This window comes from Cygnus olor, chromosome 8, assembly GCF_009769625.2.
Source record: "Cygnus olor isolate bCygOlo1 chromosome 8, bCygOlo1.pri.v2, whole genome shotgun sequence".
Classification (NCBI taxonomy): domain Eukaryota; kingdom Metazoa; phylum Chordata; class Aves; order Anseriformes; family Anatidae; genus Cygnus; species Cygnus olor.
Genome location: NC_049176.1, coordinates 7,274,369 through 7,300,908, shown reverse-complemented (window position 1 = coordinate 7,300,908; position 26,540 = coordinate 7,274,369). Strand labels below are relative to the sequence as shown.

At 41.9% G+C, this 26,540-nt stretch overlaps 3 protein-coding genes across 3 annotated transcripts; all 3 read right to left on the bottom strand.

The window, feature by feature from the left end:
• On the bottom strand, positions 1-1,905 carry LOC121073940 (complement factor H-related protein 3-like). Its single transcript, XM_040565519.1, has 3 exons — positions 1,698-1,905; positions 628-822; positions 1-372 (listed from the first exon to the last, which is right to left on the bottom strand). The coding sequence occupies exons 1-3, from the start codon at positions 1,888-1,890 to the stop codon at positions 359-361; spliced, it is 402 nt and encodes a 133-aa protein (XP_040421453.1). The 5' UTR covers positions 1,891-1,905; the 3' UTR covers positions 1-358.
• Positions 1,906-2,468: 563 nt separating this feature from the next.
• Positions 2,469-12,556, bottom strand: LOC121074046 (complement factor H-like). The gene is made up of 10 exons (XM_040565733.1): positions 12,196-12,556; positions 10,916-11,104; positions 9,807-9,983; positions 8,961-9,137; positions 7,742-7,918; positions 6,226-6,408; positions 5,388-5,588; positions 4,249-4,443; positions 3,574-3,750; positions 2,469-2,836 (listed from the first exon to the last, which is right to left on the bottom strand). Exons 1-10 carry the CDS (start codon positions 12,254-12,256, stop codon positions 2,469-2,471), a joined length of 1,905 nt encoding a protein of 634 aa, XP_040421667.1. The 5' UTR covers positions 12,257-12,556.
• Positions 12,557-12,588: 32 nt separating this feature from the next.
• Positions 12,589-26,147, bottom strand: LOC121073941 (coagulation factor XIII B chain-like). The gene is made up of 12 exons (XM_040565520.1): positions 25,706-26,147; positions 23,101-23,301; positions 22,414-22,599; positions 21,819-21,995; positions 21,479-21,655; positions 20,304-20,483; positions 19,854-19,943; positions 19,012-19,194; positions 16,878-17,081; positions 16,214-16,396; positions 15,624-15,865; positions 12,589-15,154 (listed from the first exon to the last, which is right to left on the bottom strand). The coding sequence occupies exons 1-11, from the start codon at positions 25,785-25,787 to the stop codon at positions 15,654-15,656; spliced, it is 1,875 nt and encodes a 624-aa protein (XP_040421454.1). The 5' UTR covers positions 25,788-26,147; the 3' UTR covers positions 12,589-15,154; positions 15,624-15,653.
• Between the last annotated feature and the right edge of the window lie 393 nt (positions 26,148-26,540).

Below are 26,540 nucleotides of genomic sequence, written 5' to 3'. Positions count from 1 at the left end.
TGATGAGCAAATTAGCTGCACGCTTTAATTCATGTCTCAGTATGCCACCAAAGCCAGCCTACTTCAGGATGCAAATGTTAATAAAATAACAGTGAGATCAATACAGAACAAAAGTAAGAAGGAAGTACAGTCATTTGAATGGATAAAATGCAAATACCTTTACAAAAAAAGGTTAAGTGTAAAACAATCATACAACAATTCAAAGGAAAAAAAAAGGCAAATTCCAACACAGAACATTGGCTAAGCTGCAAACAAAGCACAATGAAACAGCAAACTCCAGGGAAAACTGTGCTCAAATCACTGGGTTGGTCAAAGGATCTTTCATTTCTCCAGCTGGGCTCCTTCATGTCCTTTCCATTTATCCAAAATACGCTGCAGTGTAAAGAAAAAAAGTGGAAAAGGAATGAACACCACGGCTGGCACATAGACATGTTTCTTGAGAGCAGCAGACAGCAAAGTTGCCTAATATTCCCATTGCTTCAATTTCATTCCCCAAACCCCTTGGAACAGGAGCAGCCCCACGACAGACACAAACTGGTAGAGGGTTAAGTGAAGGCCCCCAAAGCTGACCCTCCCTTCTTGTCCACAATTCTACAAAGCACTGTGCCCTCCACACAGAGCACTTACATTCACATCGGGGGTAGTTAATCACTCCGTCCTTGCACTGTGCCTCAAAATCCTCTGGGTTTGAGACTTCCCGGTAGGAAAAATAGCATGTAAATGAAATAGTCTCCTTAGAGCGATATGTGTTAGATCTTCTCCTTGACTGTCTTAGTTTAATATTGTTCCTCTTCATTTCTGTCTCACTCAATCTACAGTTCCCTTGGGAAGAAAAAAAAAATAAGAGAAAAAATAGAAAAAGATACGAACAGCCACCACCACAACAGAAAGTAGTTCCGTAATTTGCCTGTAGACCTCATATTGTCAACTGAACCTCTGAAGCTGTTGGTACCAGCTGAGTGACTGAAACTACTTATTCTCCTGTGCTGCATCCCTGCTGCATCTGTCCCCTCCCGTATCAACGCACAGTGCCGATGATGAAAGGCAAAAGCCCATTTCATACCCTTCAGCAATGTCACAGTAATCGGGGCTTGGGGAAATTGTAGGAGGAGGCAAGCACAGGTTTCGTGCTGCAGAAGCCTGTGAAGGCCTGCAATGGGCATTGACCCCCTGCCTCCACACACACCAGAGCACAGCAACAACCAGAGAGGAGCTGGGAAGGCCACAGGTGCAAAGGGGGCGCAGCTGTGGCTGCAAGAGGGAAGCAGGAGAGAAGCTTGCTGGGACAAAGCCCTGCCTACACAGGCAGGCTTGGGAGAGCCTGCAAGGAATGGTCTCCTGCTCTTCAGCCCTGCCACAGTCAGGGAAATGGCACCTTCCAATTTCAGGGAAGCCACTTGCAGGGAACTTACCAGCCCTTCCGTCCTGCCTGGAAGCGGCCGGGCAGGCCCAGCACCAGTAACCCTGATGAGCCCCAGTGAGCCCGTTCCCCAGGAGCCTTTCCAGCTCACGTACGCCAGTCGGCGGCTTCCTGGGGGCACCTCCCCTCATGGCCTGCAGCTTTGCAGGGTGCTCTCACACCTTGGTGCTCCGCTATTACTTCCCCAGGTACACTTGCTATGGGCTTTCCTCTCAGCTTCTGCACTAAAACTGCAACAAGGCAGCGGCCAAGCAGTGACAGAGTGGAGGTGACTTACTTCCTGGCTTGCACCGTGGGTATTCAAATGTCCTGTTCATACACTGCACTCTGAATGGGGAAGATGCTGGGTCCTGCACATATCCTATTTTACAATCAAATTCAATAAAATCTCCTGATGTCGAGTACAGCTTTCTTTCTCCTCTCCATCTCAGCTCAATATTGTTTCTGTCCATATCTTCTTCGGAGGCCATACAAGCCGCTTGGAAAAGGCAAGAGAAGGATGTGATCAGTTCATACAGATGCACAACATATACATTTCAAACCACACACCCCCACACCCTCCCAAGGCCTACAGATGTTCTTCACATCACAAACCTCTTCCAGCAATGTGCTCTCACCCTCTGAGTTTTCAACAGGAAAGACATTCTCAACAAAAGAAAAGGGAAAAAACATGACGGCTGAGATGCTGGCTGCACACCGCTGTGGAGAGGCCTTTGCCCTCTGACAGTCTCACAGGGCAAGGGGGAAGCACAGCCTGGGGTTGGGGCACTCAGCAGGCAGCAATGAACGTCCCTGAGTCTTTTTTGGGCTCTCTCCTTGCCCCCCGTCCCAGCACTTCTCAAATTCATTTCCTCGTGGCCCTGGATTTCCTTGCACTCACACCAACCCACCCTCCCTCCTCACAGCCTGCGGACCGTAGCAGCGTCCCCAGCTCAGAAGCACGGCACACCGGTGGAGCTCCCCCCACAGAAGCGGCTCAGCCAAACTCCCCTCCTCCTGGATCTGTTGGTGACTGGGCGCAGGGAGGGACAGCAGGCAGCAGAGGCGGCTACACGAGCTGACCTCCAGAGGAAATTCCTTCTGCACAGGAGAAGCACCAGCTGCTGTTCTGCCCTGTCAGCGTCGCAGCCCAGCACAAGTGCTGCTTCACAAGTGAAGCGCCCGCAGGGCCTGAGAAAAAGACAACGAGCAGCTCACACAGCTCTTGGCCACGCAGCACGAGCTTCCACCTACCCAAGCAAACTGGGGGATTTGTCCACTGCCCGTCAGTACAAGTGATTTGCTCAGGTCCTTTCAGGACGTAGAAACTTGCACATGTGTATTTCACAGTTTGACCTTGGTCATATTCTGGCAATGGGAAGGAAAGGATGTCTCCGTTTTCAATATCTGGAGGTGGGCCACATTTTCTACCCTTCCCTGGAGGAAAATTAACCATTAGGAAGAAAACCATCTGAGTTCAGTTGCAACAGAGCCCTGGCCACAAATTCTTCAGAACACCACGTAGGCAGTACTTCGAGAGACTTGGAGGAAAGCAGAGAGAAAACTGTCACCTTGACAAGAAAAGCTGCATTTGTTCATGTGCTGAAACCTAGCACATGCCTCATGAAATCAAATGAGATTATTCAATGTGCTCGTGAAATCCTGGGCACCAACATGGTACCAGGTGTTAGCTCACCCATCAGCTACGACCCGCAGGTAACGTAACAGTGGAGTCAATTACACGGCATTCACGAAGGCAATGCACCACTTGCATTTTCTGGATGTCAGCTGGCAGGAGAGCTGTGAGCTCTGTTCTCCAGCGCAGCCAGCACAATTTCTCACTCTCTTCACATTAGGCATTCTCAGAAAGCAGATTTGCAGAAGTGAAAGGTTGGAGTCTCAAAATCAGACCTGGCCAGCAGTTGCTCTCAGCCTCAGGGTGCTTTTCCAGATGTGGCACTCCTTGAGTGAAGCCATCCAGGTTACTCATCTAGTAGACTTCCATTAAACACATCCTGCCACCACAAATGGAGAGATACCAGGGAAAATCCCTTTTTCCTGAGTCTGACAGATACTGTTGCACTTGCTCACAGTCCTGAGACCTAAATGCCACTGAGCTAGCTTGAGGGCAATCTTCACTGATAGCCTACTGCATGGAGAGAGAGAGAACTGACCTTTGCACTGGGGCAGCTCTGTCCAGGTCCCATTCTGACATGTTACGGTGGAAGCCCCCGTCATCTGAAAATCTTGCCAGCACTGATAGTGAGCTGTCTCCCCAGGCAAATACCTTGGCTTTTTAACACCTTGAACTTTTCCACCAGCAATTTCTGGAGGAGGTTCACACGTCCCATCTGAAAAGAGACATTTCTGCACTCGATTTGTAGGCACTCACATGTTCCCCTACACAAACTACAGTTATGAGAATCATCTTGTTACTGACCAGATGATGTTCTTAAGCGCAAGAGACAATATTGCCTTACCAACATGACTTGACTTTTTCCCCCTTTTTTTCCTTGGCCATGAGTGTTTCTAAACACTGTGAACCCCAGGAATGTGAATTAACATGACAATGGCAGCAGAACACCTTCCACATTCTCAGGAGATGACAGTGACAGTCAGAGCTTCTAGAAAAAGGCAACATTTCTGTAGCTACACCATATGCCACAAAAAGCCTCCTTGCAAGGCCATGGCCCTCTGCTGAGAACCCGAGTGCTTCTGAAAATCACAGATGTAGCAGCCAAGCTGGCTCTCTGCTGAACTGTAGAGCTCCAAAGAGGTTATCAGTTTGCACTGCTGGGTTGTTATCCACAGTTCTACAGAGCACTGTGCCTTCCACACAGAGCACTTACATTCACATCTGGGATAGTTAATCACTCCATCCTGGCACTGTGCATTAAAATCCTCTGGGTTCGAAACTTCCCGGTAGGAAATCTTGCACGTAAACAAAATATACTCCTCAGAGCGATATGTGTAAGATCTTCTCCTTGACTGTCTGAGTTTAATATTGTTCCTCTCCATAGCCATCTCAAGCACTGTACAGTCCTCTGGGGAAGATAAAAAATAAATAAATAAAAAGGAAAATATTGCATCCAGTTCTGGGCCCCAGTTCAAGAAGGACAGGGAACTGCTTGAGAGAGTCCAGCGCACAGCCACGAGGATGATTAAGGGAGTGGAGCATCTTCCTTACAAGGAAAGACTGAGGGAGCTGGGTCTCTTTAGCTTGGAGAAGAGGAGACTGAGGGGTGTCCTTATTAATGTCTATAAATATATAAAGGGCGAGCGTCAGGAGGATGGAGCCAGACTCTTCTCAGTGACACCCAATGACAGAAAAAGGGGCAATGGGTGCAAGCCGGAACATAGGAGCTTCCGCTTAAATATGAGACAAAACTTGTTTTTACAGTGAGGCTGACAGAACACTGGAACAGGCTGCCCAGGGGGGTTGTGGAGTCTACATCTCTGGAGACTTTCAAAACCTGCCTGGATGCATTCCTGTGTGACCCTATTTAGGTGTACCTGCTCCACAGGGGATTGGGCTACATAATCATTCAAGGACCCTTTCAATCCCTAATGCTGGGACAAAGCCCTGCCTACACAGGCAGGCTTGGGAGAGCCTGCAAGGAAATGGTCTCCTGCTCTTCAGCCCTGCCACAGTCAGGGAAATGGCACCTTCCAATTTCAGGGAAGCCACTTGCAGGGAACTTACCAGCCCTTCCGTCCTGCCTGGAAGCGGCCGGGCAGGCCCAGCACCAGTAACCCTGATGAGCCCCAGTGAGCCCGTTCCCCAGGAGCCTTTCCAGCTCACGTACGCCAGTCGGCGGCTTCCTGGGGGCACCTCCCCTCATGGCCTGCAGCTTTGCAGGGTGCTCTCACACCTTGGTGCTCCGCTATTACTTCCCCAGGTACACTTGCTATGGGCTTTCCTCTCAGCTTCTGCACTAAAACTGCAACAAGGCAGCGGCCAAGCAGTGACAGAGTGGAGGTGACTTACTTCCTGGCTTGCACCGTGGGTATTCTAACGTCCCGTCCATACACTGCACTCTGAATGGGGAAGATGCTGGGTCCTGCACATATCCTATTTTACAATCAAATTCAACAAAATCGCCCGATTTTAAATACAGCTTCCTTTCTCCAGTCCATCTCAGCTCAATGTTGTTTCTGTCCATATCTTCTTCAGATGTCGTACAAGCCGCTTGGAAAAGGCGAGAGAAGAATGTCATCAGTTCATGCAGACACATCATGTGTTCAACAAAGCAAAAGGGAAAAACGATGATGGCTGAGTCGCCACACACCGCTGTGGAGAGGCCTTTGCCCTCTGACAATCTCACAGGGCAAGGGGGGAAGCACAGCCTGGGGTTGGGGCACTCAGCAGGCAGCAATGAATGTTCCTGAGTCTTTTTTGGGCTCTCTCCTTGCCCCCGTCCCAGCACTTCTCAAATTCATTTCCTCGTGGCCCTGGATTTCCTTGCACTCACACCAACCCACCCTCCCTCCTCACAGCCTGCGGACCGTAGCAGCGTCCCCAGCTCAGAAGCACGGCACACCGGTGGAGCTCCCCCCACAGAAGCGGCTCAGCCAAACTCCCCTCCTCCTGGATCTGTTGGTGACTGGGCGCAGGGAGGGACAGCAGGCAGCAGAGGCGGCTACACGAGCTGACCTCCAGAGGAAATTCCTTCTGCACAGGAGAAGCACCAGCTGCTGTTCTGCCCTGTCAGCGTCGCAGCCCCAGCACAAGTGCTGCTTCACAAGTGAAGCGCCCGCAGGGCCTGAGAAAAAGACAACGAGCAGCTCACACCACTCTTGGCCACGCAGCACGAGCTTCCACCTACCCAAGCAAACTGGGGGATTTGTCCACTGCCCGTCAGTACAAGTGATTTGCTCAGGTCCTTTCAGGACGTAGAAACTTGCACATTTGTATTTCAGAGTTGCACCTTGGGGGTATTGTTTCAACTGGAAGGAAAGGATGTCTCCATTTTCAATATCTGGAGGTGGGCCACATTTTCCACCTTCCCCTGGAAGAACATTAAACATTAGAAAGAAAGCTGTCAGAGTTTATTTGCAACAGAGGCCTAGCCACAAATTCTTCAGAAGACCATGTAGACAGTACTTCGAGAGACTTGGAGGAAAGCAGAGAGAAAACTGTCACCTTGACACGAAATGCGTGGCAAATGGACAAGAGCAAGTTTCTCATTCCTCTGCTGCCAGGACTCAAAACTACCAGTTAATTCATTTGTCCTTGCTGGAGTGTTTGCATCTTTCTGCAGGACTTGTACTGGTCCTACATAACGGCGTAGTGTGTTTGGCACAGCTCTTTCTGCAGAAGAGCCTGACTCCCACCTGCTCCCTGTGCTGTCTGAACAGGGACAAGAGTGGATCAGTTTGCAAACCAGAAAAAATGACACTGGGCTGCACCATTTCAGTTCCTAGTGGGATAGCTTTTTGTCTCTGTGGACCACTTACAGCCACTGGGGAGTCTACACAAGCCACCATGAATGCATTATGCCTGATTTCTTACTTTTGAAAGTCGGGCCCTGCAGCTTCTTGGATTTTTATACCTGTTGAAGCACCACCCTGCTGTGAAGCCGGGTCTTCTAATGGGCGTTGCTTTGAGAAGATCCTGCGCTGGGTCACTGGCATCAGTAATGCTGCTCTTTGCACTTGGCATTATGCTCAGCAACAATATGGACCCCGGTCTTAATTCATCTGAAATTTCTGCACCCCGTTCAGCTGCCAGCTCGGCAGTGTCCGAGTCAAATGACACTGCATTTGTTCATGTGCTGAAACCTAGCACATGCCTCATGAAATCAAATGAGATTTTTCAATGTGCTCGTGAAATCCTGGGCACCAACATGGTACCAGGTGTTAGCTCACCCATCAGCTACGACCCGCAGGTAACGTAACAGTGGAGTCAATTACACGGCATTCACGAAGGCAATGCACCACTTGCATTTTCTGGATGTCAGCTGGCAGGAGAGCTGTGAGCTCTGTTCTCCAGCGCAGCCAGCACAATTTCTCACTCTCTTCACATTAGGCATTCTCAGAAAGCAGATTTGCAGAAGTGAAAGGTTGGAGTCTCAAAATCAGACCTGGCCTGCAGTTGCTCTCAGCCTCAGGGTGCTTTTCCAGATGTGGCACTCCTTGAGTGAAGCCATCTGGTAGACTTCCACTAAACACATCCTGCCACCACAAATGGAGAGATACCAGGGAAAATCCCTTTTTCCTGAGTCTGACAGATACTGTTGCACTTGCTCACAGTCCTGAGACTGAAATTTGGAGACCTAAATGCCACTGAGCTAGTTGAGGGCAATCTTCACTGACAGTCTACTGCATGGAGAGAGAAAGCACCTTTGCACTGGGGCAGCTCTGTCCAGGTCCCATTCTGACATGTTACGGTGGAAGCCCCCGTCATCTGAAAATCTTGCCAGCACTGATAGTGAGCTGTCTCCCCAGGCAAATACCTTGGCTTTTTAACACCTTGAACTTTTCCACCAGCAATTTCTGGAGGAGGTTCACACGTCCCATCTGAAAAGAGACGTTTCTGCACTCGATTTGTAGGCACTCACATGTTCCCCTACACAAACTACAGTTATGAGAATCATCTTGTTACTGACCAGATGATGTTCTTAAGCGCAAGAGACAATATTGCCTTACCAACATGATTTGATTATTTTCCCCCCCTTTTTTCCTTGACCATGAGTGTTTCTAAACACTGTGAACCCCAGGAATGTGAATTAACATGACAATGGCAGCAGAACACCTTCCACATTCTCAGGAGATGACAGGGACAGTCAGAGCTTCTAGAAAAAGCCAACATTTCTGTAGCTACACCGTATGCCACAAAAAGCCTCCTTGCAAGGCCATGGCCCTCTGCTGAGAACCCGAGCGCTTCTGAAAATCACAGATGTAGCAGCCAAGCTGGCTCTCTGCTGAACTGTAGAGCTCCAAAGAAGTTATCAGCCTGTAGTGCTCATGGACAGGTAAGTAAAGTTGACTCCATGGAGGCGTATGAACGCCAAATTGCACTTGTTCAGTCTCCAGCCACAGATTTGGGCAGGGAATAGGAGGACAGCACAGCTCCTCTTCAGAGGAACATTCTTGTATTGCAGACCCTAGCCGACCTGCATGTTTTAGTTCCTGAGGCTCTGCTGGGATCTCTGTCATAGTGGAGCCTCAGAGAAGAACACCTGTTTCTCTCCTCTAGTACTTCTGCCATTCTGATACTCTCTGACAGGGCTGAACACAACAGAGGAGCCCTTACACATCTTTCTACTGAAGGTCAGTAAAATGGTGTAGTCTGGAAATTACTTGTATCACAGAGAAGAATAACAAGTCAGCATATTCTAGGCCTTTTTTCTTCAAGATGTTTTTGCTGTTGATGAAAATACCCATAGTATTTCTAGAAGCATTAAGCTAAATTAAAGTTCTGTGCAAGAAAGCAGTAGTAGGTACAAAGCTGCAGTACACAAAGAAAACAAAACTAAAAAAGGTAAAGTCTTTCTAGTATTTAGGTAATCCAAACAGTCCCCACGAAGCTAACAGCCATAATGAAAGCACAAATTCCTACCTCTGCAACTTGGCACTTTTGTCCAGTGTCCATCTGAACAAGTGACATAATTTACACCCATAATTTGAGAATTGCTTTCACATTCATAATGCACTTTGGCACCAGGCAGATACCTCTGCTGTTGAGTGCTGGTAATATGAGCATTGAGAACTTCAGGTGGGGCTCCACAGCTGACGTCTGAAAAGAGAGGTGCGTTTAAGAATAGTAGGACAGTCATATGGCTATCACAGAATAGCGCATTCACAAGCATCATTGTTCCTGATGAGGACAGATGGTTTGTGTAAGGTAGGTCGTTTTCTACATGTAGGAAAGGAAGTTACTATGGTTTTCATTCTGCAACGCTTCACCAGGCAATTATTTTTTTGCCTAAAGTGACTTAAAAAGAGGAAAGGAGTTGCAGAGACCAGCCGAATGTGCAGACTGATGCCATACAGCATTGTGTGCCAAAGCGCTGGAGAATGAAGTGGTTTATTTACTATCTGAAGGTAACTTTCATAGACTGAAATTTCTAGTGATACGGAATTAAGATATGTAAGGCTACCAGCTGTGTCACTCCTTGCAGCCAACACCCTTTTCTCCATAACCGTCTGACTGCTTGATCTAAGCAGTGAGCGAAGCTGTGGCTACCGGCTTCAGACCGGAACGGGAAAAGATTTCTTTGCTGATCAGTCCTGCTTGGTGCTTCTCAGGGACCAGAAAAATAGGTGTTGTAGCAGTCTATTAAAAGCAACTCAATGATCAGCTCTACTGGTCTGACTCACTTGCATGTATGGGTTGGCGTTATATTAATTAGTGCTCCTGAAAGACTAAGAAGGGTCATAGACTACTTAGAAGTACAACCTATACCTTCACAAAATGGTGGTGTTGACCAATTTCCCCTTCTGCAAAAAATTTCAGGGGGACCAGTGACCTGAAATCCTTCATGACACTGGTAGCGAATTGTTTCACCAGGCTCATACTTCTCCTTGCTCCTGCCTTCATATGCAGCATTGGCAACTGCTGGAATCCTTCCACATGATATTTCTGAAAAGATATGCAAACTTGAAACTTTTGGTAATGTGCTACACATAGAATGAGTGGATTGTTCCCACCAAAAAGATGCCTTTTGTATCATCAGCAAATACCACTGTCTAGGGGAATTCAACTACGCAGCCACTGGATAACATACATAGGTCAAGTGAGATGAAAGGGTTATTTCTTTTGACATGCAGAAGACTACTGCAGGGTCCAAAAAAGTAAGACTCCAAGAAGAAGCATCCTAAAACAGATGGGTGAAAACGGGAGCACCTGCAGGACTCTTCCTGCTGTCCGTTTACCACAGACATTCAATGTAACTCAAAACAGGGTCATGGACTGCAGCAGGACAAGGGAGCTACCATTCAGGAGGAGTTAGTTAGGAAATCCAGAGCCCCCCTTCTAACCTTCCGCCCTGTCTAGGCAAAGGATGCCTCAGCCAGAGGCGCAGGAGATGAAGAACAAAAAGCTGTCATCCTTCCTTTCCACATGCATAGCACGTCCTCCCAAGGGGTTCTGCTTGTGCAGAGGTGGCTCAACAAGGCTTTCCCCACAGGACTGTGCAAGACCGTGGCAGTTACAGACCTTGATTTTTTGTTCAAACCTTCCAACTTATCCACTGTTCTCAGAGGTTATGGAAAAGGACTTTCCCTGCAGGGTGCCTATGTTATACACAAAGTCTTTACTGTCATCACCCTTGTCATTTCTGCTGGCACCAGAGCCACAGCACTCATTCTGCAGGGTTCATGCATCTCACATGGGTCACAGCTACCACAGTTCTCCATGGAGAAAACAATGAGGTGTGAACAGCAATGGCAGCAGAACAGCCTTTGGGGTAGTACATTCTGGCTCCCAGTTGCTGTTTTGTAATGGTACATGGTGCAAGAGAATGAGAAATGTCCACCGTTGCCAAGTCAAACAGCAAAAAAAATTACCCTTACCCAAACACTGAGGTGGTCCAGGCATCCAGACTTTTCCATGGCATGTTACCCATTCTGATCCTGATAAAGCGTATCCAGGGTTGCATGTGTATTGCACTCTGTCATTTTCCTCATATCCTGATTTAACGCCACTAACAATTTTGCCAAACTCAATGAGAGGTGGGTCTTCACATGCTGCTCCTGCAGAAGCTGTGCACAGGTTTCTGTTATTTGGCTGCACGTTGTTGTTTATATCCTGATTTATTCCTACCACCAATTTCTTCAAAATGAATGACAAGTGGGTGTTCGCATGCTGTTCCAGCAGAAAATATATAAAAATTCTCTTCATTTGGTAGATACTGCAGAGTAATGAGGTCTCCAAAGAATGGTGCTACACAGGAGTTGAATAATATGCAGGTAACCTACATCCCTGCATTTGGGAATAGACTGTACTAATAAATCTCCTTGCTCTAAGAAATTGTGTGCTTCTATACTGTTTTCACAGTCTTCACATAAGAGGCACTTACTAAACTAAAAACACTTGAATTGAAAAGATGAATAAACTTCTGAGTTTCTCAGAGAACGGCTCTTGTTTTCCAGTGTTATACTAAACTAGAGTTTTGCACTTACAGCCATGATGCTCTATTTTCTTTAATTCTTTGATTAAATCAGTTTGTCTCAATTACCAGAATTAGTTCCATCACTTTGAAATGAAAGAACTTGGGTCGTTCTTTCAAGGTATAAGGTATGTGCATGGAAAGCACTTCTAAGATGTGCCTGTGTGGAGAGAGAAGAGTATTGATATGCTGAATAGTATAAAATGGATCAATTATAGAGTTTAAAACCAGTCATTTTAGTAAAGGTACATATTCAGTGAAGACCTTCTTCAGGCTGCATTCGTCACAGAACTTACTGAAATGACAAAATACCCTGAGAATTGTATAATAGTTTAAAATCAAATCAGAATTCTGCATTTTAATAGCATGTATTCAGAATAGCAGCATCTAAATTGAAATACAAAGGAATTTATATGTATGTATGTTGAGGGGGTTATGTCTTGTAATAAGTCAGGTTCGTTATGTGAGCCATTAAGTTCAGGCACAAAGCAAAGAAGCGAACTCAGACAAAAAAAAAAAGCAAATATTCTCAAATACACTGTTCTAAAATATAATTCTCATTCAGAACTTCTGAAACAGGTTCTATTAAAAGTGGCAAATAATTTATTTTTCACTTCCTTATTCTTGATTGTCACCGGTCACTACACATCAGTTAAAAGCATGGATTTCCATTTAATGACTTACCTTTATGTATAGCACAACACATCCACAGCAGAAACCCTGTGGTGAGGCTCAGCAGTGTCATTTCCAAGCTTTAGAAATTAAAGATGTCCTCTGCAGAAGACTTGCTGTTTTCTCTACTCCAAATTGCAAATACTTGTATTCAACTCCCACCTTTCCGAGGCTTGCCCTTGCAAACTCCTCCCCTAATTTTCTTGCGACACAGTAGTCATTCCGCACTGATATAAAGCAAGCAATTGTTGCAAAAATTCTTCAGTAATTTTTCGCAAAACCTTTCAGACTGAACTTGACACAGCACACTTATGAAACCCATCAGCAAAGACTCACGGCGTGTTTATAAAACACAATATAGCACACATCTCGTTTTTCCAGTGTCATAACATAAAATTTTTTACGGGCAAAAATTACCGTATATGTGGAGCCAGGAATTTATCAACAGCCTTAATGAAACCTTAACAGCCTAACGAAAACACTAACGCTTACTACGTTAATACTAGTCTAATACTTGTATTACTAGCCCAACATGACCCTAAGCACTGTTGTTTATGGAGTCCTGGCAGTTTCGCAATACCATAGAATGGTTTGGGTTGGAAGCGACCTTAAAGATCATCCAGTTCCAACCCCCTGCCATGGGCAGGGACACCTCCCAGCAGACCAGGTTGCTCAAAGCCCCATCCCAGCTGCCCTTGTGAAAGGCCATATGAAGCAAAGAACCCCACAAACAGTATATGACAAAGCTTTTCAGATATCACTGTGGGCCATCTCTCTGTCTCACTTCCTCACCTTCTAATCCTCCTGTGCTTCAGAAAGATCGGGCTCTCCACTCAGGAGCCTTTGTGTTTAGTATAGCACCAAAAGGCCCTGCTCCTCTGGTCCGCTTTAAACTGACACCATGGTCCCAGCCCAGGAGAACAGGCCACTCCTGTCTGTGCTCTATTATCTGCCACCATTCCTGCCAGCGAATAGATCATTAACTTCAGGCATCATTTGTAACTCGGTTCCTGGAAAACACTGAATTATCTTCCTGAAACAGCAACTGTTGATCCAGCAGCCATTTCCAGTCAGCTCTAATATGCTTGCATAATTTTCATTAAAAGGCATGTAGGTAGGTTTATTTATACAAAGCAAGAAAAGCACAAGCGTTCTGCCTATGCAAGATCACGCTTTCTTATTTTTGCCTGAGAAAATACAGGCAGATTTTAAAGGATCTGATCTCCACACCCAAGTAGAAGACGACTATTCCTAGAAGAGGATGCGTTTGATCACTTTGGCTTTGACCCAGTACAGGAGGATGCTCAGCAAGAACAGCCTGCTGCACTGATGCCACGGGCTGAAGACTACCTGAAAGTATGGCTCAGGTAAGGGAGAACATGGCTGTATTTACCCAGCTCTGAAAAGACGAACCTGCTACAAGCTGGGTAGCAAGGCTGCAGTGGACAAATTTGCTCTTTTGCCAGCTGCCAACTTCACAATTTCTGTAAAACACTGGGGTGGGGAGACCAGAGGGTTGTAGAGATTCTGGTGACGATCCTTATCTGGACTCACATACAGATAAAACCAAGTGGTTAGGGTCTATGTGATTAGAAAGGTCTCTAGCAGCTTATGCTGACAGCCTATAGTGGAAACAACAGGACGGAGGAAGAGGAACTCCATGTACAGGTGTCCAACACTGTGGAGGGGTCTGAGCCCACTACGTGCAGGGGCAGCCAGAATCCAGCACCTGACCATGGGTTGGAGTGGCTGTTCTCCTGGGGCCAAGGTGTCGCTTTAACGTTGGATCAGTGGAGCGGGGTCTTAGATCTGTATGTGCTGTAGAACAGAAAGGTCACAGTAGAAATTACTATCCTCCTGTTCTGTCCAACCCACGGAAATTACTATCCTGTAATCATCCAAGGCCCATGAGAACTGACTGACTTTTAAAATCCAGCAATTCTGTATCATGACTTCAGAAAGCAAACCACCATCTATTCAAACATCGCTCCGAACGTTACTCTCAGTAAATATTCCAGAGAAAGACTTGAATCCTTTTCCCTCCTTTTCCATTAGGTCTGCTCTTTAAAAAGAAGGGTCTTCTTAGATTTCCCAGATATTCACGTGCTTCATTCCGAGTTCCTCAAAGGAGGAGGAAAGAACTTAACCGGAATACAGAAATTACAGTCTATAAATACATCTGAATGGCTTTTTGCTGAAGTTGGCAGAAATCTTGCATAAACACAAGGTTGTTACGTAAGCAGAAAGGTTAACAAATACAAGACCAATCTTGAAAACATTTGCACATGCCAAACTCGGTGAAGAAACATTATCATATCATCTGCCTGCTCCCAAACTAGCACTTTTGCCATGAAACAACAGAACTGAGATATTTGGCTATTCTGACGCTATTAGAAGGCTCTGCTATGTGAGGAAAGGCACTAACAGAAACACAAAATAGTTATTCTTATCATGCCTTTCACAAACAAACCAACCCCCCCCCCTTTCTTTGCTGAATGTTTAAGATGACAAAGCTGGGAGGAGACCTTCCTTCTGTTTTTGGCTTTCTCTTGGAAGAGTACAGAGAAAGGGAGACAGACTCTTCTCAGACACACAGAGTGATAGGAGAACACGGTGCATTTTTGTGTTTATTTTACAAAATTGACGTGAGGCAAGCATTTTCTGTATTCCTGAATTTTCATTGGATCTTCAGCCATGCAACATTCTCACGGGCCAGAGCCCCAAGAGTACAAACGTGCAAGTTTCAAAGGAATCCTACAAAGTAGTTACAGGGCATCATTTGAATAGTTGAAATGTTCTCAAATAGCAAATAAAGCTGTTTGCTTCACTTTTTATTTAAGATTAATTATTAACTACTGAGTGGAACTCACATATTTCTATATTTTAAATGTTTTCATCCCTTACACACATTCTCTTAAAATGCCTTCTCCTTTTCTTGTCCCTTGAGCCACGTCCTTTGGAGACTTCTTACCTAAGGAAGGAGACATGGGTGCTGTTGAGTTGTACAAAAGTAATGGGCTTCTCCTCTCTCACTGTTAAATTACAGTTTAAAGGGCACAACATTATCTCTCAATTTAGGTATATTCTGGTGTCATAAATGCAATCATGTCAAAACCACCAAGATCCTTACAACACAGGACAGTACTTGTTCAGCATGTTCTTGTAATGGTGTTTTGCTCAAGTTCTCCAGATTGTGATGCATTCTCAAATTTAGCATTAGAAGCCTCAAAGAACTACTACTTCCTAAAATTTCCACCCATGGTGTGTCAACATTGCATTGTTCTGCTGATTTCCCAGTCCTCGTGCCACATACCACTTCCCCCCAACTTTGGCTCAGATTCAACTATGCCGCTGAACACTCATTTCTGAAAGTCGACTGCAGTCATCTTGAAATATGAAGCAGTATTAATGCACCTTTTAATACCAGATAAACAACATACCTTTCCTATGAACTTGCCTGAAGTTCACACTTATTTTCCTCTTTCGACACATCTTGGATACACTAGCTGTCCTCTCTTACACTGCACTTGAAATAAAGTTGTACCAGATTCTTCTCCAAAATGGTTCTGTTTGCAGTAAAATCCAACATAATCCCCATGGTAAAAGTAAACCTGGTTCTCATAAAACCCTTCCAGCAACACGTTATTTTTCTCCATTTCATTTTTTGACAAAGTGCATGGCTCTAAAGAATAGAGACATAGTCAGTGTTAATAAATTGATTATTTTTGAAATCATGTCATTGTGACTGGAATTGACACTGAGAATGCAGGTTATTATTCCCCATTCTCTTAACATATTATACGTGACATCACTGTATTTTTGGACACTGCAGACATGGCAGACTTATCTAATACAAGAGCCAAACTCTTACTCTTGCATCTGTTAAAGCTGTTGTCTCTAAATAAAAAAAAAAAAAAAAAAGAAAAAAAATGAAGTTAAGATCTTAATGTTCCAGCTGACAATACTCAATTTACAAATGCAAAGCATCTCAATAGGAGAAATAAAAGCTTATGTATCTTCTCATGCCTACCTATACAAACTGGTGGTGAAGTCCACTGGCCTGCAGAACAGTAGATTCTCTCAGATCCTTGCAAGAAATGATAGTCATAGCAACTATACTGAACTGAAGAACCACTCTCATACTGGGTCAGGGGTGGGAGAGTAAGAGCCCCATTTGCAATAGAAGGTGGAGAGTCACATTTTTCCATAGGAGCTGGAATAACATCAAAAATCTTTGTGAAACATTCAACATAAGAAACTTACCAATCAGCAGCTTTAAACTGCCAACACTAGATAACTATCAACTCTCAGTGTACGCTCATTACTACTGCATTATGTCTCAAATCAGAATGCAACCTCCCGTCTAATTCTAACCACAAGAAACCCCTTGTGCGCATTTCATTGTTTACAGCTGTCTTTCTACAGAGCTTTGAGTTCCCTGTGCTTGGAGAACAGCTCCTTCCTCCCTTCTACGGCCTTCCCATCCAAGGAAGTTGTATTGTTTTTGTTAGGCTCAGATATACTTATCAATGTACCCGTATTGTTTAGGGATATCTGTGTGTACCTGTATTGTCGGATACTAAACTTTTATTGTTATTGAGAATACATTCTAGGCCTCCACCGCTGGAGCAAATGTTTCTAAATAGTCTGACACTGATGAACTCAAAAGAACGAGCAAAAAAATATTGCTTTACCTTTAACGACACATTTTGGGTATTTCAGTCTCCCATGGTTACACTGCGTCCTCCCAGGAGATGGAAGGGTAGTCTGGGGAAAATCATATCCCTCTTTACATTCAAACTCTATGAGGTCACCATGTAGGAACATCAATTCTTCCTGTCTCCATTTTAACTCTATGTTGTTACTGTTTATAGCAGTTACATTAAGAATGCATGGATCTGGGAAATAAAAGCATAGTTCAATAAAAGCAATCAAGTTTGGTCAATGCTCTCAGATACATGATCTGATTTTTCTGGGTGGTCCTTTGGGGACCCAGGAGTTGGACTTGATGATCCTTGTGGGTCCCCTCCAACTCGGATATTCTGTGATTTTATGAAGTGATTTCTTAACTGCCTTTTGCAGGAATTGAGAAAGAGATATCTAAATCAGTAATTATAAAGTGTTTTGGAATCTTGCAAGAAATAGAACTAAAAACACATTTAAAAAGAAAGCAAAAGTAAAGAAATAGGCTGAAGTAACGGAAAGAACATTCAAAAATAATAAGCTCAGAAAACACACTTCAGATACAATCGGGTTTCTACAAATATTTGCAAACATACAGCAGCCTGGGTATACCACTGAAGAAGAACATAACTTGTTTACTGTAACTTGAAAAGTTTATGAAATATTTGTGGAATATTAATCCATCCAAACCAACCTGTCACACTTGGCAAGCCCTTCTGGGACAGTAGGAGCTAATACACAGGAAACAAGCTATTAACCTAAATAAGTGTTTTGACAATTCTTTGTTTGCCTTTTTTTTTTTTCCCTGTGTTTTGTCACTGTATAAAGTATTTAGAAATCTTCCCCCTTTTTTCTTTTTTGTTCCAGGATTTTGTGGTTTTCTTTAGGCTTTTTCAGGCTCTTCAAGGTCAGTATCGTTTTGGTTGCTTTCTGACAGACTTCTTAGTGCCAGGATCAAATTGGGTAACCTAGCTTTCTGTCAGACAATTAACCTCTAACTTTTGAATCCACTGCTCCATTTTAATAAAGCCCGACAAAGGGGCAGTTGAAAAAATAAATTTCTGCAAGTCTCAAGAGAATCAGTGCTTGACAGAGGCCCTTATTAATGATTTTCTGAAGGAAAGGCAAGGAGAAACTACCTATCGCACATTCTAACGACAACACTGTAACAAAATATTGGCACGGATATTTCCCCAAACTACCTACAGTACAGGCTATTTCCAAACTGTTTGGGTGGGGACTGAAAAGAAATCTCAGAAGACATGGATAGGATAATGCAGTTAACGGGATGCTTAGAACATACACAATATTCATAGCTGATGAGTTTTCATTATTTCACAGAATTTGTTAAATATGATCATTGAGATCCAAGAACTGGATGACCTGGGCCTTTCAATCCTGAGTAAGTATGTTTTATTCACTTAGAAATAAATAATTTAAACAGAATCAGTTATTTATTTGCATTTTCACTGTAGATTAAAAACTTAAAGTGAATACATTCAGCAAAGGATGCCGGGCAAGTGGATGTGTGGTGTAGGAATCACTTCATTACAGGAAGGAAGGAAGGATAAACAAAGAACTCTTGTAAGTCATCAGAAGTAGTATTCCTGCCTACATTTGTAAATTCCTAGTGGGAGTTCTATATGTTGTTTCGAGCAGCATACATAAGAGCAACATGGAAAAATCAGGAAGTCCAGAATTAAGTGGTGGATACAAGGACACAACAAAAACAAAGGCTGGAAGTTTAAAAATGAAAGTCCAAGTCACATTCCTTGCTAACCCTAACCAAAAAACTATCTAGGCAATGACTGCAGTCATTTCTTCTAAACATCTTTCGAAAGACAGGAAGAAATCCACTGAATGGGGGACGTGGGAGATAAAGAAATTAGAAAACCTTCCAAAATAATGGGGCTAGCTAAGTTCTAGAACTCTTCACTCAGAAAAACAGAGGAACTAAGAACAGGCCAGAAGACACTTAGCAGCGGTGGGCTAGGTGTAGTTGATAACGGTTCAGCCTCATGTTTCTGAAATCTGTTAGCTCAAATGAAAGAGAAAAGGGAGTCATTAAAAGATTATCTAGAGGTCCTTTCCAGCTTTTCCTTTCTACATTACATGTCACTTTTTGTTTTTCCTTACAAACCTTACCTAAGCAAGCCGGTTGTTCTGTCCAGTTTCCTTGATTGCAGTAAACAGTGCTAGGTCCATCCAAAAAATGGTAAAGCTGGCAACCATACTCTACTGAAGAACCATTTTTGTAGCTAAGCAATAGAGGGCTAAGAAGAACACCGTTTTTAATCACTGGTGGAGAGGTACAGCTCTGCTGTATTTCTAATACAAGGAAGGGAGAGATGCAATTAGATCTTTAAAATAATATTAACACTGTTGAAAGCATCAGCATAGCAACAGACTTTGGTCCAAAATTTTCATACCAAAAAAGTGTATGTAAGTGAACTTCTTTTTAGAAGTTTCAGTTTCAGATACTCTAGATTTAGCTTACTGATTTTCAGACTATTTCTGTTCCTTCTACACTCCTCACCTATGTCCAGTCTTGACTCCTGCTGGTTTACAGTCAATATGGATTGGTTGCTTTTCTGTGCTGAAATTGTCTTTATTTGTTGCTTGAAATGTTAAACCCATATGGAGTTCAGAATAAACCTCAGTGAATTATTAAACAAAGGATCAAAATACTCTTGAATCTGCATGTTCAGAGATTATCAACAGAAGGGGTACAAAATTACTGAAGGTAAACGCTAACACGTGAAATAAAATTACATATACAGGACAGACTTATAAGTGTAGTTTACAGTCACAGAAGACAACAATCATTCACTCAGCTACTTATACATAAAGTATATGCAAACATTTTCAAGAGTAAGGAATTGTGATATAGCAAAAAAGTAGTAAGGTTAGTCATAAAAATGCCTATAACAGTATTGGAGGCCGTTGAATTCTCTATTAAATTAACAAATAAAGCAAGGTTCACCTACTCATTTCTTCACTGTGATATGTTTTGCTTGTCCTCATTGCTGCATCTAGCTTGAGTGATGTTGCCTCAGATTCCTGTTTATTTATAGATCCTAAAACCACAGCAGAAACTTAGAACCAGCTTGTTCAAAAATAATTCATTTTCAAAAACACCCAAAAACAAACAAGCAAACAAAAACCACAAATCAGACACTGATGTTTTATAAGATGTAATAAAAATCATCATTCCAAGGTAGAGCTACACAACATGGATTCCGGTTGAATCCATCTAGCTCATCCTCTTCTCTTAATCTGTGAACAATGGATTGGCTGCAAAATTATGTAGCATTTTAACTCTCGCACATTTAACAAAGGAGAACAAACAGCTTTGCAGATATGTAAACTGAGGCTATTTGGAAAAATCAAGTCATTGTTTGAAGATCTATTTCTACTTAGGTGCCAGAAGTACTAACCTATACAAATAGGGGGTGATGTCCATTTTCCTTTTTCACAGTGAATTTCCTCAGATCCTCTTATTTCAAATTTACTTTGACACTGTATACGAACTTTGTCACCATTATGATATGTTCTCCTAACTGTGATGATGTGGGCATGAGGAGGAAGTGGTGGTGGAGGACATTTATTTCTTACATCTGAAAATTAAAGAATACATAATGTTTGCTCACTAAGCAAAACAATTCATTTTGCTATACAGTGCATAAGCCTATTGTTCTGATGATGTTTCTGGTTAATCCAGAGCAACTTCTTACTCCTCGTTTTCTCCCTAAAAGAAAATCCAGAACAAAAAGGTGATTTTACTTTCAACAAATATATAAAAGAGAGGAACTATGCTATTGCACTGTTATAAACAAACTCGTAATTTCTCCACATACACTCAGGAAAATGTTCTTTAAAGGTCTTCAGGAAATAAACATTTCCCATACTACCCGTTGCTATAATATTTACCACAGTGTATGCATCAATTCTAATGCTACAGAAGCAGCAACACCGGCAGCCCATTTCCTATCCCCAAATGAAGCTTGAGATTGGTATATCCTCAAAACTAGATTTAGGCCATGTACTCACTCCTCCTGAGTGCTACCCCTTCTTTGCACTCACCTAGGGAAAAAATCCTGAACAAACATAGGCCTGGGGGACATACTAACATGCCATTTACCTGAGAGGCTCCAGTGCATTTTAAACTCTAGGATATCTCCTAGGAAAGGAACACGAATTTCATCTTCGTGGGGGGGGGAGAGAGGGGTGCTGTGGGAATTTCCAGTATCCCCCAAAGACTATGGAAGCGATAAAATTGCCAAAAGCATGTTTCTTCCTCAGGATGGCCCTTCTAGTTAATTCCGTCAAAAACATACAGTTTGGTGAGGCTGCAAAACTCTGAAAAGCATTGAATAACACAAGCTAGGAAAAGGTTGTAAATAAATAAAATAATTCTTAACACCTCAAGAAGTATGTTTCCACCTCATGAAGCTCCTAGACATGCTCGATTAATCCTTCACATAACGTGAACATGGTTTACCTTGAATTTTAAGGGCTGAGTATCTTCCCTGCAATTGTTTCTTTGTGGTTTTTTACAAAGAAATAATTGTGCTTTTTTTTTTTTTTTTTAACAAATGTAAAAGTAAGCTACCTTCACACACTGGAGGATCTGGATACCATCCAAAATAGTAACATTGAATTAGGTCAAATTCATGGAAAGAATAATTTGCCTCACAGAAAAAATGAACAACATCTCCCTCTTCATAGATTTTCTTCACAGGATAGAAACTTCCATGTTCTATTCCATTCAAAGGGTAGCAAGTTATTTCTAGGAAGAAAACACAAAGCAGGGAAAAACGGTTGATAGAGGCTGGAAGGCTACCTTAAAAAAAAAAAAGTCAACAGTTTATAAAACAAGCCTGTTTGTAAATTTTTATTCTGTTGTAGAATAAGTCACATTTCAAACAATTATTTTCATGCCCACTACATACTAGTGCAGTTTGGAGTAAGGGACCACCCACGTGCTAGGCACCTTGCTTCTTCTGTAGTGTTTCCTCCTGCAGTATGATATCCCTCATCACATTTATATAGCAGTGTTTCATTCACTCGAAGCTCTTGCTGGGTTGTGAAGTAATAGCCATGATGTAAATCAGGTACTTGGCATGACTCTTAAATAGAACACATGCATAATGTTAATTGCTCTTTTCATTTAAAGTTACTCATCAAAAATTTTAGTTAAAAGTGAGCATATCAGAGGAAAGACTTTGCAAGTAATGAATAATTAAAAATGCTATATTTTACACAGGTTCTCCAGTCTTTGTTTGGGAACAAAGTTTGGTTGGAAATAGATTTGAAACAATATTATTTAATCTATGCTGAATCCCATCTACATATAACTTTATCTATGCCAATTGACTAAACAACTAACGTGTGAAATCTGAGAACTTCATCGCACAAGGTACAGCTGATAACTTACTTGAGGAGTATCCAAGTGTCCTAACATCAGCAATTTGACAAGACAGGCACAGCAAGGACAGCAGAATTTTATATATAAAAAATTTTAAGGACGGAAATGCACAACCCTACCAAAATTTTTAGTACAGCTTGGCTGTGAGGACCATCCATCCGCTTGACATTGTACTGTATCCTCGGTACCACCATTTGGAGCGTGGTAGCCTAGATTACATTTGTACTGCAGTTTCTCATGTATTTTGAAGGACATTTCTGTACCATAAAAAAAGCCATTTTCCAAAAGAGGCTTCTTACATTTTTCTAAATGAAAAGAGACAGCTTGGTTAGGAAGAAAGAATTAATGGAATATTGTTCTCCAATAAGCAAGGGAAAAGGGCTTTTAATCATCTCCATCTAATTTTATTTTCTTGATCTGTTGAAGAAACTCTTCCACAATCATCAGATACAAACACATGTTAATATCATGGAACATGAGAACCAAAGAATCTAGAGATATGGAGGCTCAGATACATATCTGGGACGAAACCGTCAATTAATTTTCCAGAAATAAGGTAGACTGGGCAACTTTCTTGAAGTTCTTATAAAAGCATATTTTCTAATGGGGCTCTTATCATATGTATTATTGTAAAAATATTCCATATATGAACATATGTAGTTTGTATACATAATGTATTTAACCTTGTCCTAACTTATGCATTTTATCCCTTCTGTTCTGCAGCTTCTGACCCTGTATGCTTAAGGAAATTGAGCTAGGAAAGCTTCCCACTAGAAGCAATAATGAACTTAATAAAGCTAACTCACTGTAGCACTGTGGCACTGGAGACCATCCTTTTGCTGTACAAGTTATTCTTCCATCTTGAGTCCCAGTTTCGGTTGTATAACCAGCAACACAAGAATAGGAAAGTTTTTTCTCTGTACGCATAGGAAAATAGTAACTTTTGAAATTATAATAGTATGGGGCAATCTTTCCATTTTCTATATGTGGCAAATCACAAAGTTTATCTGCAAAGAGATGATAAACATTTCTGACTAAAAATCTCATCCCATACAAGATTTTTTTTGCATTACTTTTTTTAAAGTCAGTTGGATTGATTCAGGCTTTCAAACAAGATGAATGAAATTGTGAATACTAACGAGGTCACTGTTAATTTCTTTGGCAGTCATTATTAAAACAAAAATGATTCATCTAAGTTTCCATACTTACTCTGTTTACTTATTTATTAAACCTCATCTTAACCATGAAAGTTTTTATAAGACTCACTGAAATTAATATATATCAGAATTATATCTCCTTTTGCTCTTTAGGTTCACAGAAATATCACCTATAGAATGAAACTTGCTCACAAGAACTGTGCAAAACTGATGCAGAACACATTTGACTGTTTTTAGCCTGGAAGATGTAAGTATGAGCACCCTCTACTGAATAACTGTATTGAGGCATGCTCTAAAATACAGTGCCAAGACTTAGCTATGCCATAGCTGCATGGTATAAGAATAACAAATTGAATAAGGATGACAAACTGCCAGGAGGTAATATAAGAATTAAACTTGCTGATGGAAGTGTGTTAAAGAACAGTGGTAAGGGAAAAGAAAGAAGAAATAGAGGTTAAACAAAGAAGCAGCAGAACAGCAAATAAAAAAAAAAAAGCAGTAATAAGGAAATATTTCAAATTAGTGCTGAATGTGACACTTCAGTACAAAAACAAAAACAAACAAAAAGAACTCTCCTAGCTGTGATGACATAGGCATGAGGAGGAAGTGGTGGTGGAGGATATTTATTTCTGACATCTGAAAATTAAAGAATACATAATGTTTGCTCACTAAGCAAAACAATTCATTTTGCTATACAGTGCATAAGCCTATTGTTCAGAAGTTTCTGATTGATCCAGAACGACTTCTTACCACTCGTTTTCTCACCAAAATGAAAATCCAGAACAAAAATGTGATTTTACTTTGAACAAATATATAAAAGAGAGGAATTATGCTATTGCACCATTATAAACAAACTCATAATTTCTTCACATAAACTCAGGAAAATGTTCTTTAAAGGTCTTCAGGAAGTAGACATTTCCCATACTACCCATTGCTATAACATTTACCACAGTGTATGTATCAATTCTAATGCTACAGAATGACATACTAACATGCCATTTACCAGAGAGGCTCCAGTGCGTTTTAAACTCTAGGATATCTCCTAGGAAAGGAACGCGAATTTCATCTTTGTACCAATCACATTATTTTCTACAAGATTAGCTAACAAAGGCGTGCTGCGTTGAGTTTTGGGCCTCTCGTTACAAGAAGGGTATTGAGTTACTTGAGCATGTGCAGAGAAAAGCAACCAAGTTGGTGAAGGGACTAGAAAGCGAGACATATGAGGAAAATTAAAACAAACAAAAAGAACCAACAATATTTATGTTTGGATTTCTTGTATAACTATCCCTTGGGTCTCAAAATCTCTCCATGGCATTGCAAGACAATCTAATCTGAAGACTCAAAATTTAAAAGCTAAATGAAGATCTATGAACCTCGATAAATTATTGCACCTTTCCTCAATCAAGTCACCAGAATTTGCTGCACAATTTTTTAAATAAAGTGCCCAGATAATCTCATTGCTTGTATTTCCCTTTCCCACACTGCTCCTGCATCATATCTAAAAAAAAAAAACCACCTTGGTCATTAAGATTTTAAAGTAGTTTTAAGTCAGAAGTGGTTGCTACCTACATACCTTTGTTTGACTTCAAAAACGTACCAGTGTAATTTCAACTGCTTTGCATAAGGACAAAACTCTGGTGAAGACAGAGGTAGTAGCAACAAATATATTGGAGTGAAATGCACATTAGTAGATCAAAAGGAAATGAAAAAAGAGAGACACCCTTTTACTTAACGGAGGTGTACCCTAATGAACAGTCCATAGCATTGCGAAGTTGCAGTTCAGGTGATATGCAACCTATATAAACACAGGAATTTAAAACAGTACTGAAAATAGGGATAAGAAATGTGAAACATCTCCCCAAACTAGTTACTGCAGGCTCCATTTAACTTCCGCTCTTTTGCTCAGTGGTCAGCCAAAACATTCCAATTACTGAAACATGTCAGTATATATAATGTTTAGGGGTGTAAAATTCAATTTGTATAAGTGCCTCAAAATGGCTCAAATACATTTCCATGAGAAAACTTTTCTGAAAAAGTCTGAACCTTTCTATTTTACAGCTTCACAGCTTAGACATGAATCTGTAGCTCCGATAAGCAGCAGCAACTGAATCATAATCATCAGCCATCTCACAAAACTGTATTTAAAAAGCAGTGTTTATTCTTGGTAAAGATATGAAAGACACTGCACTTAAGACAACTAAACTGCATGTTCTGAATTCAATGTGTATTTATTAACAGAATTCAGTGTTCTTACCTTCTGCAAAGAGTTTGCCTGAATTCATCATAACTAGGAAGAAAAAACAGCCTTTAAATCTCATCTTCATTGCCGTCTCCATCAATAGTTTTCACCATCTGCGAAAACTCCAAATATTGCTTCGGTAAATTATTAACTGAATTTTCAAAGTTATTCACAAATGCTCTAATGTCCATAGTATTTTGTAACACAAGTTACTTCACTGAAAACATTATTTTTATTTATTTCTCCAAATAGCCTAACTAGACTTGCAGAATTCTTCTTCCATTTGGCATGCTTTATATCAGTAAAGATAGAATTTATCATTTTACAGTGAAAACAGGCCACAAACTTAAACTAACTGAACACTGTTCCCCTCAAAACCTCTAGAGTTCCAAGTTTAAAGGGCATTCTGTTATCAGGATATTTACCTTGGCTACAATAAGAGGGAAAATAAATAAATCTCCCCTTCTCCCCCCACACTTTCACTCTTTCCCCATATAATCATTCTGTTTTATCCTATATATTATTCATTCTGGAGGCTCTTACATTAAGGAGAACTGTTATTAGCTATCCTTATGTTCTGTAGCATACAGCTATCTCCTTAAGGTCTTTTTTTTTTTTTCTAACCAAAGAAAAATGGAACCTTATTATTGCCTAAGGAAGTCAGATTAATTTCTTAACAATGGAGTGTTTGGACCAGATGACCTTAGAGGTCTTTTCCAACCTTAATGATTCTATGATTTTATTGGGAGTGTTTAAGTAAAGGTTGGATGTGGTGCTTAGGGGCATGATTTAGTGGGTGATATCGGTGGTAGGGGGATAGTTGGACCAGCTGATCTTGGAGGTCTTTTCC